This window comes from Coregonus clupeaformis, chromosome 27, assembly GCF_020615455.1.
Source record: "Coregonus clupeaformis isolate EN_2021a chromosome 27, ASM2061545v1, whole genome shotgun sequence".
NCBI classification, from domain to species: domain Eukaryota; kingdom Metazoa; phylum Chordata; class Actinopteri; order Salmoniformes; family Salmonidae; genus Coregonus; species Coregonus clupeaformis.
In genome coordinates, this window is record NC_059218.1 from 23,940,235 (window position 1) to 23,960,930 (window position 20,696).

Genomic DNA, 20,696 nt, shown 5'->3' on the forward strand with positions numbered 1-20,696 from the left:
TTTTGTGTTTATAAACCTCTCTGATGGTTATTTGTATTTTATTTTATTTAACCTTTATGTATACAGAGAATCCCAATTGAGACCAATGTATATTTTTCAATGGTGCTCTGCACAATAATTTACTAAGGACTAGTATACTCTGTATTTTATTGGAGTACCCTTCTTATGAAGTAGCGAGTGTTCTGAAATCTACTTGTTGGTTCTTTTAAAGGACGGGTAGACGTCTCGCCGGGTGCAGAAGATTGTTGTTGCATTTATTTATTTTTTCCCCACTGGCTAGCCATTTGATTTGTCTCCATAAAGATTGTCAACGGGCAGGTCGGTCACGGTTTTATATTATTGTACGAATTTATTTAGGAAATAAAATCAGAATAGTTTATATTGATATAATGTGGTTATGGAAGGATAACGTTACAAACTGCCATAGTTAAATTTAGGAACGAATGACAGCTAGCTTGTAACGTTAGCTTAGCTATATGGGGTTTGGTAGCTAGCTTTTGCGTAAGGTAGCTAACGTTAGCTAGCTGGTGAGGTTAAAGTTTTGTATCCCGAGACGTGTAACCAGTAGCTAAGCTAACTAGGTACCTTTTTATGATGTGTATTATTCCTCACATATTTCGAAACAAACATTAACGGTGTTGTCAGTGTTAATGTGACTTTTTTTTAGCTAGCCTAGGTAGCGAGTTGGCTAACGTCATAGCTGAGAATTCTGAACTCGATATGTAACTACCGTGCGTGAGTTGGGAATTCTCAACTAGCCTCGCTAGCTAACTAGCTAGGTACGTTGAAAATAGCTAACTGTTGTTGGCAATGTAGTTAGCAGTAGCTAGCTATCGTTTACAGGAAGGGAGTTGTCTTACTTGCGAATGCGAGATTAACGTTAGCTAGCAGCTCTTCAGAAAATGAGCTAGGTAACGTTGTAACTATAATTTATAGATATAGCCCACATTCATTGTTGTCATTATATCACATCAAGATGAATTATCTACATGACTGGTTAATTCCACTTCATTCTATCAACTTATGACATCATGCAACCAGTCCAGTGAAGTGGTTGTTAGGCCTCAGTGGGCAAACCATGCCTTGTGGTGATCTCCTGTCAAACTCTCAGCTGTCATACTTAATATAGAACGAGAGAGGGTGAGAGGTGGGGCAGGGTCTTACATATTTAGGGTGCTGCTGTCATGCATGTGTTACAGTATAGCCTAATACCAATACTTTGACCTAATGTATGTATCAGAATAACTCTTTCCCCTGTGCTGTTCCCATGCAGGATGTCAGGATGGACAATGGCCCAGCCCTGCCAGATAGCCTGGTGCTGGAGATCTTCCTGCGTCTCCCCCATGACACTGTGCTGAGCGCTGGCCTTGCCTGCAGACAGTGGTTGGCCGTGTCCAGAGATGAGTTCCTGTGGAGGGAGCTGTTCTACAGCTACTACAGAATCCCCCGCTCTGTGCCCAGACACCCTGGTAGGTCACATAGAACACCAGGCAGCAGGGTTGGGCTAATTCCATTCAAACCCAACCAACACAGGAAATGATGTTGATTTCAGCTAATGAATGGTTCCATCATAGGAAAGGATGGACACTTTTCAATTTATAAAGGAGGAAAGTATTGCACTCAACAACAAAAAAATGTGTACTGTAAAAACTAATGTGCCAGCACACAGTGCCCTTGTCCAGTTCCTACTTGAGGTAATTATTATTGCAGTACTGAGTCACTGATATCTTGTGTTAACTGTTGCTCATTGGCTTGAAGTACTGTCATCGCTGATTTGCATAGATGTTTGACTTCTTCCTCCTGTCTCTGGGCCTAGCTGCTCTGTCGTGGTACAGGGAGTTCAAGCGTCTGTTTGACTGTATCCCCTGTGTGGAGGTCCAGACTCTGAAAGAGCACCATGACCAGGTCCTCCACCTGGCCTTCTCCCACCGCGGACACCGCTTCTCCTCCTGCTCCAAAGACTGCACCGTCAAGGTCTGTCACATTATATGACTGGAGAAGACAGTAGCTTTAGCCTAGGGCCAGGGATAAGCCAAATAAAGATGTTGTATTCCACAACAACAGTCGCAATGATACATTTTTGCCCAAGGCCAATGTTAGCATAATGGCCCAAATGGATCCTTGACTGCTGTTATGCAAAAACTAAAATATAAGTATTTGTCAATATTACAGCACAGGAACCATTGTGGACCTTCATTCAAGCTTGTAGTGCCTAAAATGTGATGTAGGGGAAACAAATAAAATTGTAGAGATTTGCACATCATGGCTGTAGACAAAATGTATTGGTCACGTACACAGTTTAGCACGTTATAGTGGGTGCAGCGACATGCTTGTTTCTAGCGCCGGGCAGTGCAGTAAAAATGTCAAACAAGTACACAAATAATAATCAAAAACAAGAAATCACGAATGTCAGGATGAATCCAGTTAACCCAAATATACTGCTTGTCTCTCTCATTATCTAACATCCTCCTCTCTCCTGCCTGTGCTGGTCAGCTTTGGGACACAGAGCGGCCCGATGGCACCATCACCATGGTGCACAGCTCCAGCATGCGCCAGTTCAACTGGGGCTACACCCAGTTCTCCCAGTTCAACGGTGACGACACCCTGCTACTGGTGTCTGGAGTCTACCTGGGCCCTCATCACTCCTCCTCTGGGGAGATCGCTGTCATCAACTTGGGTAGGACACACACACTCTCCTGCTTTTGTCTCCTTCCTTGTCTCCCTTCTCTTCCTCTACTCGCTCTTTCTCTTGTGCTTTCATTGGTCATTTTTCTGGAAAGTGCATCACAAAGCCTAATTTCCTTTGTTAAAGGCCAATGACGTTACGACACACAGACATTGTGACTCGTGTGGAACATAGATGGAGCACAGTATGAGGAAATGTGGAGGAAAACTAAATGACATACACAGCACACTTTAATTATAACTATAACTGTTAAGCAACTAACATTTCCTCACACTTCTTTTTACATGCAAAACAGGTCTTAAAGTTACATATTTGCTCTGACACACCCAAGCCAGACCATAGCTACTACAACCAGTGGAGGCTGGTGGGAGGAGCTATAGGAGGACAGGCTCATTGTAATGGCTGGAATGGAATTAATGGAACGGAGTCGAACATGTGGTTTCCATATGTTTGATACTGTTTCATTTATTCCATCCAGCCATTACAATGAGCCCGTCCTCTTATAGCTCCTCCCACCAGCCTCCACTGACTACAACCCATTTCAATTGTGCAAGTGCATCCGTGAAAACACAAAGAATCTTACCACACCTGCGGCATAATACAGTACTGTTGCAACATATTAAATAGGCCTACCTGTATTCATGAACTTATCTGTCCTTTTGAAAGATAACAACATATCTCATATCTATAATGTAACAATAATATTTGTTATTCTCACACTCTAAGTCACGTGTCAAACACAAGGCTGGCCTGTGACGCATTTCTATCCAGCCCGCGCAATGATTTGGGTTGTCAAATAATTTATGCCCGCTTCCATCCTGCCTGTGACGTGCTGCACTACAGGTCACAGCATGCACTGCGAAACCTCTTCACAGACACACCCACACCCAGACATGAGCCAGTCAGTGTTTTGTATTACATCATCACTAATGGTACTGACCGAATCTTTTACCGGACCGGATGTTGAAATGTGTTGTAGGCTAAATGTAGATGCCAAGTTTCAGTTCCAACGGGTCATTGCTGTAGCCTACAGAAAATGTAATCTTGTCAAAAAATTATAAGATAAAGGATTCACTCACGGGTAAATTACTACTAAAGGACAATAGGACAGACACGTGAGTATAAATGATTCAACAGTTGAGTCATCTACTTTATGAAATTACAGCCTGATGCGCTCGCACCGGTGAATTCAACTTACATTTACAGTGAGGGAAAAAAGTATTTGATCCCGTGCTGATTTTGTACGTTTGCCCACTGACAAAGACATGATCAGTCGATAATTTTAATGGTAGGTTTATTTGAACAGTGAGAGACAGAATAACAACAAAAAAATCCAGGAAAACGCATGTCAAAAATGTTATATACAGTGGGGAAAAAAAGTATTTAGTCAGCCACCAATTGTGCAAGTTCTCCCACTTAAAAAGATGAGAGGCCTGTAATTTTCATCATAGGTACACGTCAACTATGACAGACAAAATTAGAGAAAAAAATCCAGAAAATCACATTGTAGGATTTTTAATGAATTTATTTGCAAATTATGGTGGAAAATAAGTATTTGGTCAATAACAAAAGTTTCTCAATACTTTGTTATATAACCTTTGTTGGCAATGACACAGGTCAAATGTTTTCTGTAAGTCTTCAAAAGGTTTTACACACTGTTGCTGGTATTTTGGCCCATTCCTCCATGCAGATCTCCTCTAGAGCAGTGATGTTTTGGGGCTGTCGCTGGGCAACACGGACTTTCAACTCCCTCCAAAGATTTTCTATGGGGTTGAGATCTGGAGACTAGCTAGGCCACTCCAGGACCTTGAAATGCTTCTTACGAAGCCACTCCTTCGTTGCCCGGGCGGTGTGTTTGGGATCATTGTCATGCTGAAAGACCCAGCCACGTTTCATCTTCAATGCCCTTGCTGATGGAAGGAGGTTTCCACTCAACATCTCACGATACATGGCCCCATTCATTCTTTCCTTTACACGGATCAGTCGTCCTGGTCCCTTTGCAGAAAAACAGCCCCAAAGCATGATGTTTCCACCCCCATGCTTCACAGTAGGTATGGTGTTCTTTGGATGCAACTCGGCATTCTTTGTCCTCCAAACACGACGAGTTGAGTTTTTACCAAAAAGTTCTATTTTGGTTTCATCTGACCATATGACATTCTCCCAATCCTCTTCTGGATCATCCAAATGCACTCTAGCAAACTTCAGACGGGCCTGGACATGTACTGGCTTAAGCAGGGGGACACGTCTGGCACTGCAGGATTTGAGTCCCTGGCGGCGTAGTGTGTTACTGATGGTAGGCTTTGTTACTTTGGTCCCAGCTCTCTGCAGGTCATTCACTAGGTCCCCCCGTGTGGTTCTGGGATTTTTGCTCACCGTTCTTGTGATCATTTTGACCCCACGGGGTGAGATCTTGCGTGGAGCCCCAGATCGAGGGAGATTATCAGTGGTCTTGTATGTCTTCCATTTCCTAATAATTGCTCCCACAGTTGATTTCTTCAAACCAAGCTGCTTACCTATTGCAGATTGTCTTCCCAGCCTGGTGCAGGTCTACAATGTTGTTTCTGGTGTCCTTTGACAGCTCTTTGGTCTTGGCCATAGTGGAGTTTGGAGTGTGACTGTTTGAGGTTGTGGACAGGTGTCTTTTATACTGATAACAAGTTCAAACAGGTGCCATTAATACAAGTAACGAGTGGAGGACAGAGGAGCCTCTTAAAGAAGTTACAGGTCTGTGAGAGCCAGAAATCTTGCTTGTTTGTAGGTGACCAAATACTTATTTTCCACCATAATTTGCAAATAAATAAATAAAAAATCCTACAGTGTGATTTTCTGGAATTATTTTTCTCAATTTGTCTGTCATAGTTGACGTGTACCTATGATGAAAATGACAGGCCTCTCTCATCTTTTTAAGTGGGAGAACTTGCACAATTGGTGGCTGACTAAATTCTTTTTTTCCCCACTGTATTGATTTGCATGTTAATGAGGGAAATAAGTATTTGACCCATCTGCAAAACATGACTTAGTACTTGGTTGCAAAACCCTTGTTTGCAATCACAGAGGTCAGACGTTTCTTGTAGTTGGCCACCAGGTCTGCACACATCTCAGGAGGGATTATGTCCCACTCCTCTTTGCAGATCTTCTCCAAGTCATTAAGGTTTCGAGGCTGACGTTTGGCAACTCGAACCTTCAGCACCCTCCACAGATTTTCTATGGGAATAAGGTCTGGAGACTGGCTAGGCCACTCCAGGACCTTAATGTGCTTCTTCTTGAGCCACTCCTTTGTTGCCTTGGCCGTGTGTTTTGGGTCATTGTCATGCAGGAATACCCATCCACAACCCATTTTTAATGCCCTGGCTGAGGGAAGGAGGTTCTCACCCAAAATGTGACGGTACATGGCGCCGTCCATCATCCTTTTGATGCGGTGAAGTTGTCCTGTCCCCTTAGCAGAAAAACACCCCCAAAGCATAATGTTTCCACCTCCATGTTTGACGGTGGGGATGGTGTTCTTGGGGTCATAGGCAGCATTCCTCCTCCTCCAAACACGGCAAGTTGAGTTGATGCCAAAGAGCTCGATTTTGGTCTCATCTGACCACAACACTTTCACCCAGTTCTCCTCTGAATCATTCAGATGTTCATTGGCAAACTTCAGACTGGCCTGTATATGTGCTTTCTTGAGCAGGGGGCCCTTGCGGGCGCTGCAGGATTTCAGTCCTTCACGGCGTAGTGTGTTACCAATTGTTTTCTTGGTGACTATGGTCCCAGCTGCCTTGAGATCATTGACAAGATCCTCCCGTGTAGTTCTGGGCTGATTCCTCATCGTTCTCATGATCATTGCAACTCCACGAGGTGAGATCTTGCATGGAGCCCCAGGCCGAGGGAGATTGACAGTTATTTTGTGTTTCTTCCATTTGCGAATAATCGCACCAACTGTTGTCACCTTCTCACCAAGCTGCTTGGCGATGGTCTTGTAGCCCATTCCAGCCTTGTGTAGGTCTACAATCTTGTCCCTGACATCCTTGGAGAGCTCGTTGGTCTTGGCAATGGTGGAGAGTTTGGAATCTGATTGATTGATTGTTTCTGTGGACAGGTGTCTTTTATACAGGTAACAAGCTGAGATTAGGAGTACTCCCTTTAAGAGTGTGCTCCTAATCGCAGCTCGTTACCTGTATAAAAGACACCAGGGAGCCAGAAATCTTTTTGATTGAGAGGGGGTCAAATACTTATTTCCCTCATTAAAATGCAAATCAATGTATAACATTTTTGACATGCGTTTTTCTGGAATCTTTTGTTGTTATTCTGTCTCTCACTGTTCAAATAAACCTACCATTAAAATTATAGACTGATCATTTCTTTGTCAGTGGGCAAACGTACAAAATCAGCAGGGGATCAAATACTTTTTTGCCTCACTGTATGCTTTGTCCCTTTTACAGCGGAGGGAAAGTGCTCAGACATGCCACAGTCCTAGGCTACTAAAATGTTGCAGTCTGGCTTTGGTTTTTAAAGCTTGACAATGAATAACCAAAAACCAAAACCTACAACAAAAGCAGAAACATGTAGGCCTATTACAGCAACATTTGAGCAGTAGCCTAGGCTGCCTACTCAACAGCAAGACATTTTGAGCGCACCATACAGCAATGCTGCATTCAAACGCGTCTTAAGTTGTTTAAATGTTACAACAACCTAGCTACGTTTTTGTTATTTTGGGTTTTTAAATACTTTTTTATTATGGTCACAGTATATTATGCACAGCAGCAAAGGCTGGACAAATACGGTAAAACTTAAATTAAACGTCTAGTCTCAAATAGCCGCTTGTCCCTTTTTTTAATAGCCGGACAATGGCACACGTTTCAGCAAATAAATGGCTGTTTCAAATAAACACCTGGTCTAAATGAATTGTTTTACGAGGTTACCATAAATGTTTTAAGCTGCAATATGTCACTTTTTGGGCGACCTGACCAAATTCACATAGAAATGTGTGTTATAGATATGTCATTCATATTGAACGCAAGTCTAGGAAGCGGTAGATCTCTTCTATGTGAGCTACTTCTATGCTTCCTGGTCTTAAGTTTTGTTTTTGCGTATTTTACTTTTGGTTCTGTACTCCAGCTGAAAATACAATATTTTTGGTTATGGAAAATATTTCACAGCAGTTTAGATGGTACAATGATTATCTACACTATACTTGCTTATTTTGTCACAAACTGACATTAGACAAACTATTAGAATTTTTGCAATCAGGAAATGGAGTGATTTCTGCATAGTGCATCTTTAAAGTTTGATCTGTTACATAAAAAAATTCAGTAGATTCGAAAAAATGATGGCAATCATTTGTTTTTATCTCCAGTAAGAAACTGTTAGCCATTGGCTGCTAACAGCTGAGAACTGCTAGCTAATATGGGTCGTCAGAGCGGAAGAGGTGTAATGAGAGAGGCCCAACTTGGCGGAAAATATATCTCCCTCCAGCAGGTGGCATTTTTAGTTTTTCCACCCACCAAGCAAGGAGTTTTTGTATGGAGGTCAAATTTTATGGCTTATTTGCTACGTGAGGTTTATTTGATTGAATAGAAGTTTCGTAATGCTTATGTTGTTACGAGTGTACTGATATAAGTAGGACACGCATCATCCCTGCAACTTTGAGAAAAAACACTATCGAGATGGCAATGTATATTCATGGCATTAGGCTAGTAGCATAGCATCTCTCTCCATTGAATACAGGCGGGTTACGTCAACCCTCATCAAATTTTCAAAAAAGTATTAAGATAATGAGATGTATCCACCAATCCAAAGAAAGGATAGGTGGGAGCTAGACAGCCCGCCGTGCTGCTTTGTGGACTACTACTCCCATTGTTAGGGCAGAGAGACAAGTATCTTGTCAGTATATCTATAATCTTTGGGGTCGTTCGGGAACTAGTGGCTCTTTTTGTACAGATCTTTTTGGTGAACGTCGGGAAACCGAATTGCATCGGTGAAAGTGACGTTCATTTGGCTCCCTGATTTGCATACTGCTATTGCTGCTTTTTGATCTCAAAACAATGATTATCTGCAGATAACTTACAAAATAATTATCTAAAGAGGGTGCGTAGAATCCTCACTGCAGAAACAATAAATAGTGGGGAGGGCACGTCATTCTGGTCCACGCTCATTTTTGCAGTGCATTAAAAAAAATTATAAACAAAATGTATATACATACACACACACAACCGTTCAAAAGTTTGGGGTCACTTAGAAATGTCATTTTTTTGTCCATTAAAATAACATCAAATTGATCAGAAATACAGTGTAGATATTGTTAATGTTGTAAATGACTATTTTAGCTGGAAACTGCAGATTTTTTATGGAATATCTACATAGGCGTACAGAGGCCCATTATCAGCAACCATCAGTCCTGTGTTCCAATGGCACGTTGTGTTTGCTAATCCAAGTTTATCATTTTAAAAGGCTAATTGATCATTAGAAAACCCTTTTGCAATTATGTTAGCACAGCTGAAAACTGTTGTGCTGATTAAAGAAGCAATAAAACTGGCCTTCTTGAGACTAGTTGAGTATCTGGAGCATCAGCAATTGTGGGTTCGATTACAGGCTCAAAATGGCCAGAAACAAATAACTTTATTTTGAAACTCGTCAGTCTATTCTTGTTCTGAGAAATTAAGGCTATTCCATGTGAGAAATTGCAAAGAAACTGAAGATCTCGTACAATGCTGTGTAATACTCCCTTCACAGAACAGCGCAAACTGTCTCTAACCAGAATAGAAAGAGGAGTGGGAGGCCCCGGTGCACAACTGAGCAAGAGGACAAATACATTAGTGTCTAGTTTGAGAAACAGGCGCCTCACAGGTCCTCAACTGGCAGCTTCATTAAATAGTACCTGCAAAACACCAGTCTCAACATCACCAGTGAAGAGGCGACTCCGGGATGCTGACCTTCTAGGCAGAGTTGCAAAGAAAAAGCCATCTCAAACTGCCCATCTTAATCTTTTCTTTTTATTGGCCAGTTTGAGAAATGGCTTTTCCTTTAATGGACAAAAAAAAATCATTTTTTTTTTTAAACAAGGACATTTCTAAGTGACTCTAAACTATATATATATAGATAGCCTACTTTTGGGGCTTTACATTGGAGATTTGCAATATTTTTCTGTTTCTAGGTCGATTTCTAAGCATTTAGAACGAAGAGCCGTTTGGGAGCCAAATGAGACGTCTCTTTTACTTGAACGGAGCCAAATGAGCCGGTTCATCGAAAAGACTCAGAATGCCCATCACTACTAGCTAACTGGCAAGCACAAAAGCAGTCAACAACTTCGGGAGTACAGACCAGGGTTGCCAGGTCAAACTAAAATGTCTAGTCCAATGACTTCTCAAAACCTGCCCACAAGGCCTGAAAACTAGCCCAATTAATTATTTTGCAGCAAGAGATGACCTGCCACATTTATCCAATAAACCCTTTTTCCATAACGTTATCTAGTGAATTAAGAAAGAATGTCAACGTAATTTGTAACGATGTAGGCTAAGAAGCATAATAATAATTATTGCGAGTTTAAGAATGTCCCAAGAAAAAATATAATTTGCCCTTATTAAACTGGCCAGATCATTTTCCATCAATGGATGTCAATTTAACTTGTTTGACTGCAATGATTAAGCATAAATCCCGAGGAGGTGTGGTAGGATTAATGAGTTTGACATCTACTGTCCAACTTTCATCACTCAATCTCTGTGCAAGAAACACTTGGCCCATATACAGTGAGGGAAAAAAGTATTTGATCCCCTGCTGATTTTGTACGTTTGCCCACTGACAAAGAAATGATCAGTCTATAATTTTAATGGTAGGTTTATTTGAACAGTGAGAGACAGAATAACAACAAAAAAATCCTGAAAAATGCATGTAAAAAATGTTATAAATTGATTTGCATTTTAATGAGGGAAATAAGTATTTGAACCCTCTGCAAAACATGACTTAGCACTTGGTGGCTAAATCCTTGTTGGCAATCACAGAGGTCAGACGTTTCTTGTAGTTGGCCACCAGGTTTGCACACATCTCAGGAGGGATTTTGTCCCACTCCTCTTTGCAGATCTTCTCCAAGTCATTAAGGTTTCGAGGCTGACGTTTGGCAATTCAAACCTTCAGCTCCCTCCACAGATTTTCTATGGGATTAAGGTCTCGAGACTGGCTAAGCCACTCCAGGACCTTAATGTGCCTCTTCTTGAGCCACTCCTTTGTTGCCTTGACCGTGTGTTTTGGGTCATTGTCATGCTGGAATACCCATCCACAACCCATTTTCAATGCCCTGGCTGAGGGAAGGAGGTTCTTACCCAAGATTTGACTGTACATGGCCCCGTCCATCGTCCCTTTGATGCGGTGAAGTTGTCCTGTCCCCTTAGCAGAAAAACACCCCCAAAGCATAATGTTTCCACCTCCATGTTTGACGGTGGGGATGGTGTTCTTGGGGTCATAGGCAGCATTCCTCCTCCTCCAAACACGGCGAGTTGAGCTGATGCCAAAGAGCTCCAATTTGGTCTCATCTGACCACAACACTTTTGCCCAGTTCTCCTCTGAATCATTCAGATGTTCATTGACAAACTTCAGACTGGCCTGTATATGTGCTTTCTTGAGCAGGGGGCCCTTGCGGGCGCTGCAGGATTTCAGTCCTTCACGGCGTAGTGTGTTACCAATTGTTTTCTTGGTGACTATGGTCCCAGCTGCCTTGAGATCATTGACAAGATCCTCCCGTGTAGTTCTGGGCTGATTCCTCACCGTTCTCATGATCATTGCAACTCCACGAGGTGAGATCTTGCATGGAGTCCCAGGCCGAGGGAGATTGACAGTTATTTTGTGTTTCTTCCATTTGCGAATAATCGCACCTACGGTTGTCACCTTCTCACCAAGCTGCTTGGCGATGGTCTTGTAGCCCATTCCAGCCTTGTGTAGGTCTACAATCTTGTCCCTGACATCCTTGGAGAGCTCTTTGGTCTTGGCCAAGGTGGAGAGTTTTGAATCTGATTGATTGATTGCTTCTGTGGACAGGTGTCTTTTATACAGGTAACAAGCTGAGATTAGGAGCACTCCCTTTAATAGTGTGCTCCTAATCTCAGCTCGTTACCTGTATAAAAGACACCTGGGAGCCAGAAATCTTTCTGCTTGAGAGGGGGTCAAATACTTATTTCCCTCATTAAAATGCAAATCAATTTATAACATTTTTGACATGCATTTTTCTGGATTTTGTTGTTGTTATTCTGTCTCTCACTGTTCAAATAAACATACCATTAAAATTATAGACTGATAATTTCTTTGTCAGTGGGCAAACGTACAAAATCAGCTGGGGATCAAATACTTTTTTCCCTCACTGTAATAAAAAATAACTTTGACAAACTCCAAAAACGATTGTTAGGCTATTTTCTGGCAATTGTGCAGTTAAGACTACAAACCATAATAAATTGCCTATTTGCGAGATTGACTTATTTCAATAGGCATAGGCTACTGACTAAAATCTGGGTTTATAATTGCAATTCAGCTTTGCCATGGTTTGCTGAGCTAGATGCAGGTAGCCTATAGCCCCTGATAGGCCAACATCTCATTTCAGGGAAAAGTCCACAATGAAACTGACATTAAATGTGGAGAATACTACATTTGCTATAGATCTGTGACCATGATCACAATTTATAACTTCCAATTTAATTAACTAAACATGGCCATTTAATAACTGCATAATAACACAAGGCTACAACAACAATAAACTGAAGTCTAGGTTTGTGGTATATTGGCCATATACCACAAACCCCCAAGGTGCCTTATTGCTATTATAAACTGGTTACCAATGTAATTAAAGCAGTAACAAGAATTTGTCATACCCGTGGTATACGGTCTGATATACCACGGCTGTCAGCCAATCAGCATTCAGGGCTCGAACCACCCAGTTTATAAAAATGAATAGCCTACTTGATGGCCAACAGATGCAAATATATCATTCTCCACATTTAATGTCAGTTTCATTGTGGACTTTTCCCCATAACAGAAGCACGCGAGGGGGTTTCATAACTTCCATTTCAAATGCCATGGCGGCATGGAAGTAGCCCAAAAACCCAAAACTCGCGAGTAATACATTATTACCCACAACATCGTTTTCAAAGTAGCCCCATTTGGCCGAAAAACTGTGGACATGGCAACCCTGGTACAGACCCCTAGAAATTGTTTGATTGCCCTCTAGTGGCAAAAGTAAGAACTGGCCAAAAAGGCACAGTCAGAGGAGAATAATTATTCTGTCAAGGAAAGGTATATTATATATTTTTGAGTCATACTAAGACAAAAGAAACGTGACACATTGGTGCAGGAAATGAAGAAATTGATAAATGCTGGAATTAAACAATTAACTATGCAAATGAGCAAAATCTGTGTGCATTAAGGAAATGGATGCCTGGCTCAAATAAAAGCCTGTCTCTAAGCACCTGTTGTCTTCAGTGATTTAAGCAAATAAACGCTGGGGTTTTTAATGGAAGTTTTACGGTAGGCTATTATTTATATTTTTTTATTTGTTAATGCTATATACAGGGTCCTATGTACATAAGTGGACATTTTATAAAGGGGCATATTTTTTAAATAAAACAATGGCCAGTTTGGGTTGCAGTTGTATGCACTTGTTTTTGTAAAAACAAACAGTCTGGCCCTCAAATTAGTTTTTGTTTTTTCAGTATGGCCCATGCGGTGATTTGAGTTTAAGTGATCATTATCCGATGTGGATAACCATAACTGTGTCTTGTCCTGTCGTCCTCCACAGAGAACTACACACTCCTGTCCCGTGTAAGGAACAAGCCCTACGATGTGTTTGGCTGCTGGCTGAACGAAACCCACCTCATCTCTGGCAACCTGCACTGGATCGGCAACATGACCTCCTGCTCTGTGCTCTGGCTCAACAAAGCCTTTCAGGTCGGTCCCATACATGGTCAAAATGTTATGGTTGATAGAGGACAAAACAGTTGTGGAACTATTTATATAGTGACCATTTTGACTGGATCATTGTGTGACTGGTCAAACTGAGATAAATTGTGGATGTCTCTCACACAGAATTGTGAATTGATCAGTTTCTTTGTCTGGGGATATAGTCCATGTCAGCTCTCTCTCTCTCTCTCTCTCCTAGTCACAGCTATCAGCCCCCTAAGTATATTTGCTTAGGTTCCTTCCAGTCTAATGACCTAAATGTATTTTACAGGCATGCATGACCCGTATCCTTTTTCTCCCCAGGACGTGGAGTCTGAGAATGTCAACGTGGTCAAGCGGCTCTTTAAGATCCAGAACATCAACGCCAGCACCATCCGCACCGTGATGGTGGCCCACTGCCGGCGCCACGACTCCCCAGACCTGCTGCTGGACTACGAGGCCCAGGCTCAGAGCCAGCCACTGAGCCACCAACCCCTGCTCTTTGACCTGGGCACCACTGACAGTGAGGAGGAGGAGGAGGACGAAGAGCGCCGGAGGGAGATGAGACTGCAGGGTTTGTCAACAGCCCACCTGCCTCAGCTCACCCCCTCTGGGCTGGAGCATGTCATACAGGTGAGCACTCCCAAAGGTTGTGTGTTACAGTAGAGTAGGCCAGTATGAAAACAACATGTATTGCTTTGTAACCAATGGAAAGTCTACGAAGTAGTCTCATTTGGCCACATGCACTATGACTTCATCTCTTTGTCTCCATCTTTATAAGGAATGGGAATTTGACATTATTTCACTATATCATATCATGATATTTTTTCAACTATCCGGATAGTCGAAATTACAACAAATAAAATATAAATGTTCTCAAACAATCAAAATGACACAAATGCACATGGCAGAGGTAAACAGCGGACAGGCTGCTTTTCTCCTCTAGTGAAAAGTCTGATTTTCGCCATGATGGAACTGATTCTGTTAAGGTTTTCTGGTGAGTGTTTTGCATTGATCTGTCTCAGGTCTTGTGGAAACTCTGTTAGCTGCGCCCCTGTAATTGCCATTTGAAGTGGGGAAAATAGCATACAGATCTCAGGGCAGACTGGGGGGCTAATGCCGCGTTCATGTGCTTGTCAGAACTTCCCATTTCCTAGATGTGATGTCGGAAATACGACTGTTTCTTTCATGTGCTTTTTGGCCGGAACAATTGTTCAACCAACAAGATTTTAGCAAGCTTGATAAGCTAGCTAACATTGCTAATAATACAGTTAGCTTGCTTCACATTGACAGTATGGTCAAACTAGCTACATTATCCATATTGATAAGGTTGTAGTAGTTGTCAAAACAATTTTTTATCTTTTGGTTGAAAAGGTCAGTGGTGAAACGTTGCAACTCGGTCCACTTGTAATTCCGATTTGGAGGGTCGTTCAAGTGAAACTTCCCAGTTGGAACTAGGAATTTCCGATAACTCCGATAGCATGTGAACGTGTCATAAATGCGCAGCAGCAGCTCAACGCATGTTATAAAAACTACATTCAAAATGTTTTATTAAATTAAAGGCCCAGTGCAGTCAAAAATGTGATTTACTGTGTTTTATATACACAGTGTACTAAACATTAATATTGATTTGCACCCACTTTTGCCCTCAGAATAGCCTCAATTCGTTGGGGCATGGACTCTACAAGGTGTGGAAAGCGTTCCACAGGGATGCTCGCCCATGTTGACTCCAATGCTTCCCCCAGTTGTCAAGTTGGCTGGATGTCCTTTGGGTGGTGCACCATTCTTGATTCACAAGGGAAACTGTTGAATGTGAAAAACACAGCAGTGTTGCAGTTCTTGACACACTCAAACTGGTGCAGCAGTTTACTGTAGGTATGGTAGTACTGTAGGTTCAAAGGCACTTAAATATTTTGTCTTGCCATTCAATCTCTGAATGGCACACATACACGATCCATGTCTCGAGGCTTAAATAGCCTTATTTACCCTGTCTTCTCCCCTTCATCTACACTGATTGAAGTGGATTTAACAAGTGACATCAATAAGGGATGATAGTCAGTCTGTCATGGAAAGAGCAGATGTTCCCAATGTTTTGTACACTATGAGATTGGAATAATACTGTGAAAATGATGACGATCCCCTTTTAGTGTAAGAGCTGTTTGAAAATGCAGGGTGAAATTTCAGCCTGTTTTGATGGGATTGAGTTTTGGCCTGCCTTGTGACATCACCAGGCGGTACATTCATTAATAGACCAATAAGAGAACATTCCAAACCTCTCTGCCAATAACAGCTAATTTTCAGTCTTCCCCTCCCCACTCAGACCACTCCCAGACAGTCCTAGCAAAATTCTTGCTTGAGAAATTGCTCTTTGCGAAGAAGCTATTTTTGTTTCTTTTTGACCATTTTAATTGAAAACATTCACAATAAGGTACTTGAAGCGGCAGTAGAAACAATAACAAAGCGGTGTCCCTGCCCCTGGTTTGGTAAAAAGCTGATGGGCCTGGAGAAATGTAACCACTCTCAAATTCATAGACAGCGCTATGGATGTAAGGACTGCCCATCCATGATATCAAATTATAGTTTTAACCATGTTTTGCTATATAGTTTGTAAACAAAGAAAGTATAAACAAACATTGGAGTAAAACAAGCTTATATTTTGGGTTCTGATGACAGTTGAACTAAGCTCATGAGGCAATCTACATTTATATATTCTTTAAAAATCAATGAGTACATATCATTAATTCACAAGTCCAAAAATGGATGTAGCAACTGCTGATTGCCCGTTTAATTGTTACCCAGAAATTATTCGACGTTGACGTTGATGATGTTAAAAGGTCCAATGCAGCCGTTTAAGTATTTCAAATGTCATGGTATATCCTTTTAGGTAACAATGTCACAAGGATAATTACATTTGTAACAAAGCATTGTCAAATCTAAAAAAATTACCACCCACTCAAGTAATCTAATACTAACATCCGTTCGGTTATTCGATTAACTGTGCCCATCCCTAATCTTGATTGGGTACTCGCTGACCCTTTCTCCCCTCTCCCTCTGGTGCCCTAGGGTCGTCACAGTGAAGCCCCAGAGGCGAGGGAGCTGGAGACCAAGTGGGCCCAGCTCATGGCTAGAGCCCACACCAAGGCCCCAGACCCCAACGTGCTCTCCTCGGCCCCTGGGGACGAAGAGGACAAGACCTACCTGCTCTTCACCACCGGCAGCCTTACCTACTCCCCCCACCAGATTGGTATCAAGCGGATCATGCCTGACCAGATGACCACGTCTGGGCCTGTCCTGGGAGAGGAGCGCAGCACTGACGAGTTCTTTGACTCTCTGGACCATGTGATCGACATCCACGGCCACATCATCGGCATGGGCCTGTCTCCAGACCACAGGTGAGGGAGTGAATGTTAGTCATGGGCAGCAGTGTGAAGAGGCTGGGTAATTTGGTTGCAAAGCTACAGGTGCAAAGATGTGGCAGGAGGAGTGTACCTGAAACCCCTTGAATAACTGTCATCGTAACCTCATAGTAACTATTTGTCTTGCAAAATCACCTTGCTTTCCTCACTTTGTTTTTAATGCTGAACAAGTACACCTTAACCAAGACCATCCATGCTGTTGTCCGTCTGTCCAGGTATCTGTATGTGAACAGTCGGGCGTGGCCGGCGGGCTGCGTGATCTCTGACCCCATGTCTCCGCCCCCCATTGCCGAGGAGATCGACCTGCACGTCATTGACCTGAAAAGCCTGCGGGAGGAGAGGCGGAGCCTGAGGGCCCACCGAGCCTTCACGCCCAACGACGAGTGCTTCTTCATCTTCCTGGATGTCAGCAGAGACTTTGTGGCCAGGTATGTATGTCACATCTGCTGTAACAGTTACAGGCAGGATGGGGTTACTATGGTTGTGTTTATAAAGAATTTAATATCCCTTTTGCAAAGTTGTCTGTGTAATGATATTGGGCTTTTGTGGCCGATACTAACAGGGAGTAATTGTGTGGATTATATGAAGGACATGTTTGACCATATGCAGATTTCTGATTTGATAACACCATAATCCTGTTCAGAATGTGTCTTATGAAGTTGACAAAATATAATGGAAACCTCAGCTGAGCACAGAAATCACTTACTTTACTAGTCATTCACCAGTGACTTGTCTATCGCTCTCCTCCTAGTGGTGCAGAGGACAAACACGGTTACATCTGGGACCGCCACTACAACATCTGTCTGGCGCGGCTGCAGCACGACGACGTGGTCAACTCAGTGGCCTTCAGCCCGGCTGACCAGGAGCTGCTGCTCTCCGCCAGCGACGACTCCACCATCAAGGTGTGGCGCTCGCCGCGCATGGTCCGCCTGGCCCACGCCCCACGCCCACGCCCACGCAACCTCCTCTCCTGGCTGGGCCGCAACAAGAACGCCACCTCCAACAACGGGGAACTCTGAGACAAGGGGACTGGGGAAATACTCTTTCATGGTGACGCACACTCCAGGAGTAGCTATCTTCAGTGTGGGCAAATCACACTGTTTTATCTTGAACTCACTATCCACCTAATGACATGTGAGAGCTGGGGTAAGCCACAAGGAGGCGCAACAGTCCTCTCCATAAATGTCCTTTTGAAAGGTGACACCTAGCAAGGTGAATTGCTTCTAAGGTGAAGATCATACCCTACAGGCAAGTTCCTCCTGGACCTTTGCAAAGTCTGGGGGGAATGACATTTATTTGTTATAATGATCATGTTTCCAATTCAGGAGAGAAAATGATAGTTTGTTCATTGAAGGAAGAGGAGAGATGTGGACACTAAAATATGGTCAAAGATTACCCCATATCTGGTCTTGTCTTCGGTTTTTAAGTCTTTCGCTCTGTGTGTGTGTATGTATGTCTGTATACACGTTTGTATATATTCTTTCACGTTTTTTTATGTTGGGTTGTACTATCACATCAGTGATGTCATGATTGCAGAGCTGAGGACGTCTGAAATTACCTATCCCAGTTTGTCATGCATTGTCATTTTATTGTGCATTGAAACATATTGTAAAATTAAGTTAAATGTCTTGCTGTTTCATTTTTTTCCTCCACTGGCTATTCTGCAACTTTACGCCAGCTTTGAGTGAACTTTAAAAATAAATAAGAAATTCCTATCACTTTCATGATAGGTTCAATCTGTGAGTAAGTTGCCAAACACACAAGTATTCAACCAAAGACTGAGATTCTCAACATTAAGTCACCACAATTTCATATCAATAATTTCTTTAGGACAGATGCAAAATAAGTTTTATTGTCAAGAGATCCATTATGTCTCAGGTTCAGCTACTTTTTTTTTTTTTTTTTACAGTCAGTTATTTGGTTGTATCAGGTATAGGACTGTGACGATCATGACATTTTGTCAGCTGGTTGTCATGCAACTGACTGCCAGTCTCACGGTAATGGACCGTTAATTAACAAACAGGTTCAGCATCTCCATGCATACAACCTGCTACAAGCCGCTGATGCAAGCCTTTGGAACATCTACGTTTAAAAAAAGGAACAAAACCATTTAATATATACCATCACAATAAATCCATGTATTTTAGGCAGGTCTAAAGAAACATGATATGAAGGAAATGAGTTGGCCTACTGTATGTTATTTGGCTATGGGCCAGGCCGTAGGCTAGTTAATTTAGCAGACAGGATATGCTTAAGTTCCGTGCCATTTTATGATTTTATAGTAAGAATATAATTGAACTTAGCTGAATAAAAGAAAGGATATTTTTCCCATTCCAGTGCGCATATGAAGTGGCTATGTTGAGTGTGTAGGTGATCATTTGAAATAGGTCCTATACACTAGATTTGAGTTATTTGGCAACTTTAGTTGTGAATGATACAAAACTTAATGTCTTAAAAATCAAAACATATGGGCTGCATGATGCGACTACAGAATATTGATGATTTGAGAAAAAAAAAAAGCCTGCACTCTGCTCCTTGCCTCAGGTTGCACATGCTGTTCTCTCATCAAGTGATAATATTTTCAATCAGGCTATTCTCAATTTAATCTCGTCTTTACTAAAATGTGAAATTAGTTGAGATTTAGAATGTCCAATTATCAAATTGGCAGGGGAAAAAAGACATCATCCTTATGCCCTCCAATAGCAAATGGAGGCAGCTTTCCCGATGCCAGGTAGGCTACTCCCATTTTATAGTGAAGCATGTGCTTAATATAAGCAGCTAAAGAATAACTATAGTAGCAGCTGGGATCTTCCTCTTTTTAGTGGCAACCATCAAAACTCTGCTTTCACACGCAATTGCATATAGAAATGTCTTGGCTTAAAATAACACTTATTTCACTCCAAGCATCACTGTTCAAGGAACATGCAGCCTCTCACTGCACAACAGATAATATTCTGCCCAAAATCTGTATCCCATGGGCTCTCCAACCCTGTTCCTGCAGCTAGCCAGTGCTTACATTTGGGAAACCAAGTGATATCTGTTCAGGAACATCGTTAGTAAAATGTTTTCCCAACTAAACATATTTCATTAAACTGCACAATCAATGAACCAACAACATCGCTGAGGCCTATATGCTCTCTCCCAGACTCAAGGATAGAAAGTTTGGAGCATAGCATAAGGTAACCAGTCCATCCAGCATGCGTAATAATACAGTCCACACTCAAAGGCGATTACTAGAATTTGTTTAATTTTGGAGTATAGGCCAAGTATGTACCAAAGACAGCTTACTTTTACAAATTATTTGTAAATGTTTTTCTGCCATGTGTAATATGAGAGGTAGGCTATTAGTTGAATAATGACAATTTAATTCAGGGTTTTTTTCTCCTCCTATCTTTTCTATCATATACAGGCCTATGCATATTGACAATCCGCTAATATGGGTATGGGTGTCCATTTCGTTGTTAGGCTTTGAAACAACATCCCCAATGACCATGTTTTCCACTCCTTGTCTACCTGTTGTAGAACTTCTTTCTTCAAAATGGATTGATCACAGTGAGGTGAGTTTTAAACGCATGATACAGCTTTGATAAGTGTTTGATGTGCTTTTCGATTTTGCATTGTCAGAGTGGTTAGAGCAGCGTTTCCCAAACTCGGTCCTCAGGACCCCAAGGGGTGCACGTTTCAAATGATCAAAG

The 20,696-nt window shown here is 42.0% G+C and overlaps 1 protein-coding gene across 1 annotated transcript; it reads left to right on the top strand.

Annotated features, from left to right (window-relative positions):
- Positions 1-91: 91 nt before the first annotated feature.
- LOC121541653 (F-box/WD repeat-containing protein 5-like) lies at positions 92-18,730 on the top strand. The gene is made up of 9 exons (XM_041850827.2): positions 92-318; positions 1,274-1,469; positions 1,817-1,974; positions 2,494-2,677; positions 13,446-13,594; positions 13,910-14,218; positions 16,649-16,977; positions 17,217-17,429; positions 17,753-18,730. The coding sequence occupies exons 2-9, from the start codon at positions 1,283-1,285 to the stop codon at positions 18,018-18,020; spliced, it is 1,797 nt and encodes a 598-aa protein (XP_041706761.2). The 5' UTR covers positions 92-318; positions 1,274-1,282; the 3' UTR covers positions 18,021-18,730.
- The last annotated feature ends 1,966 nt before the right edge of the window (positions 18,731-20,696 follow it).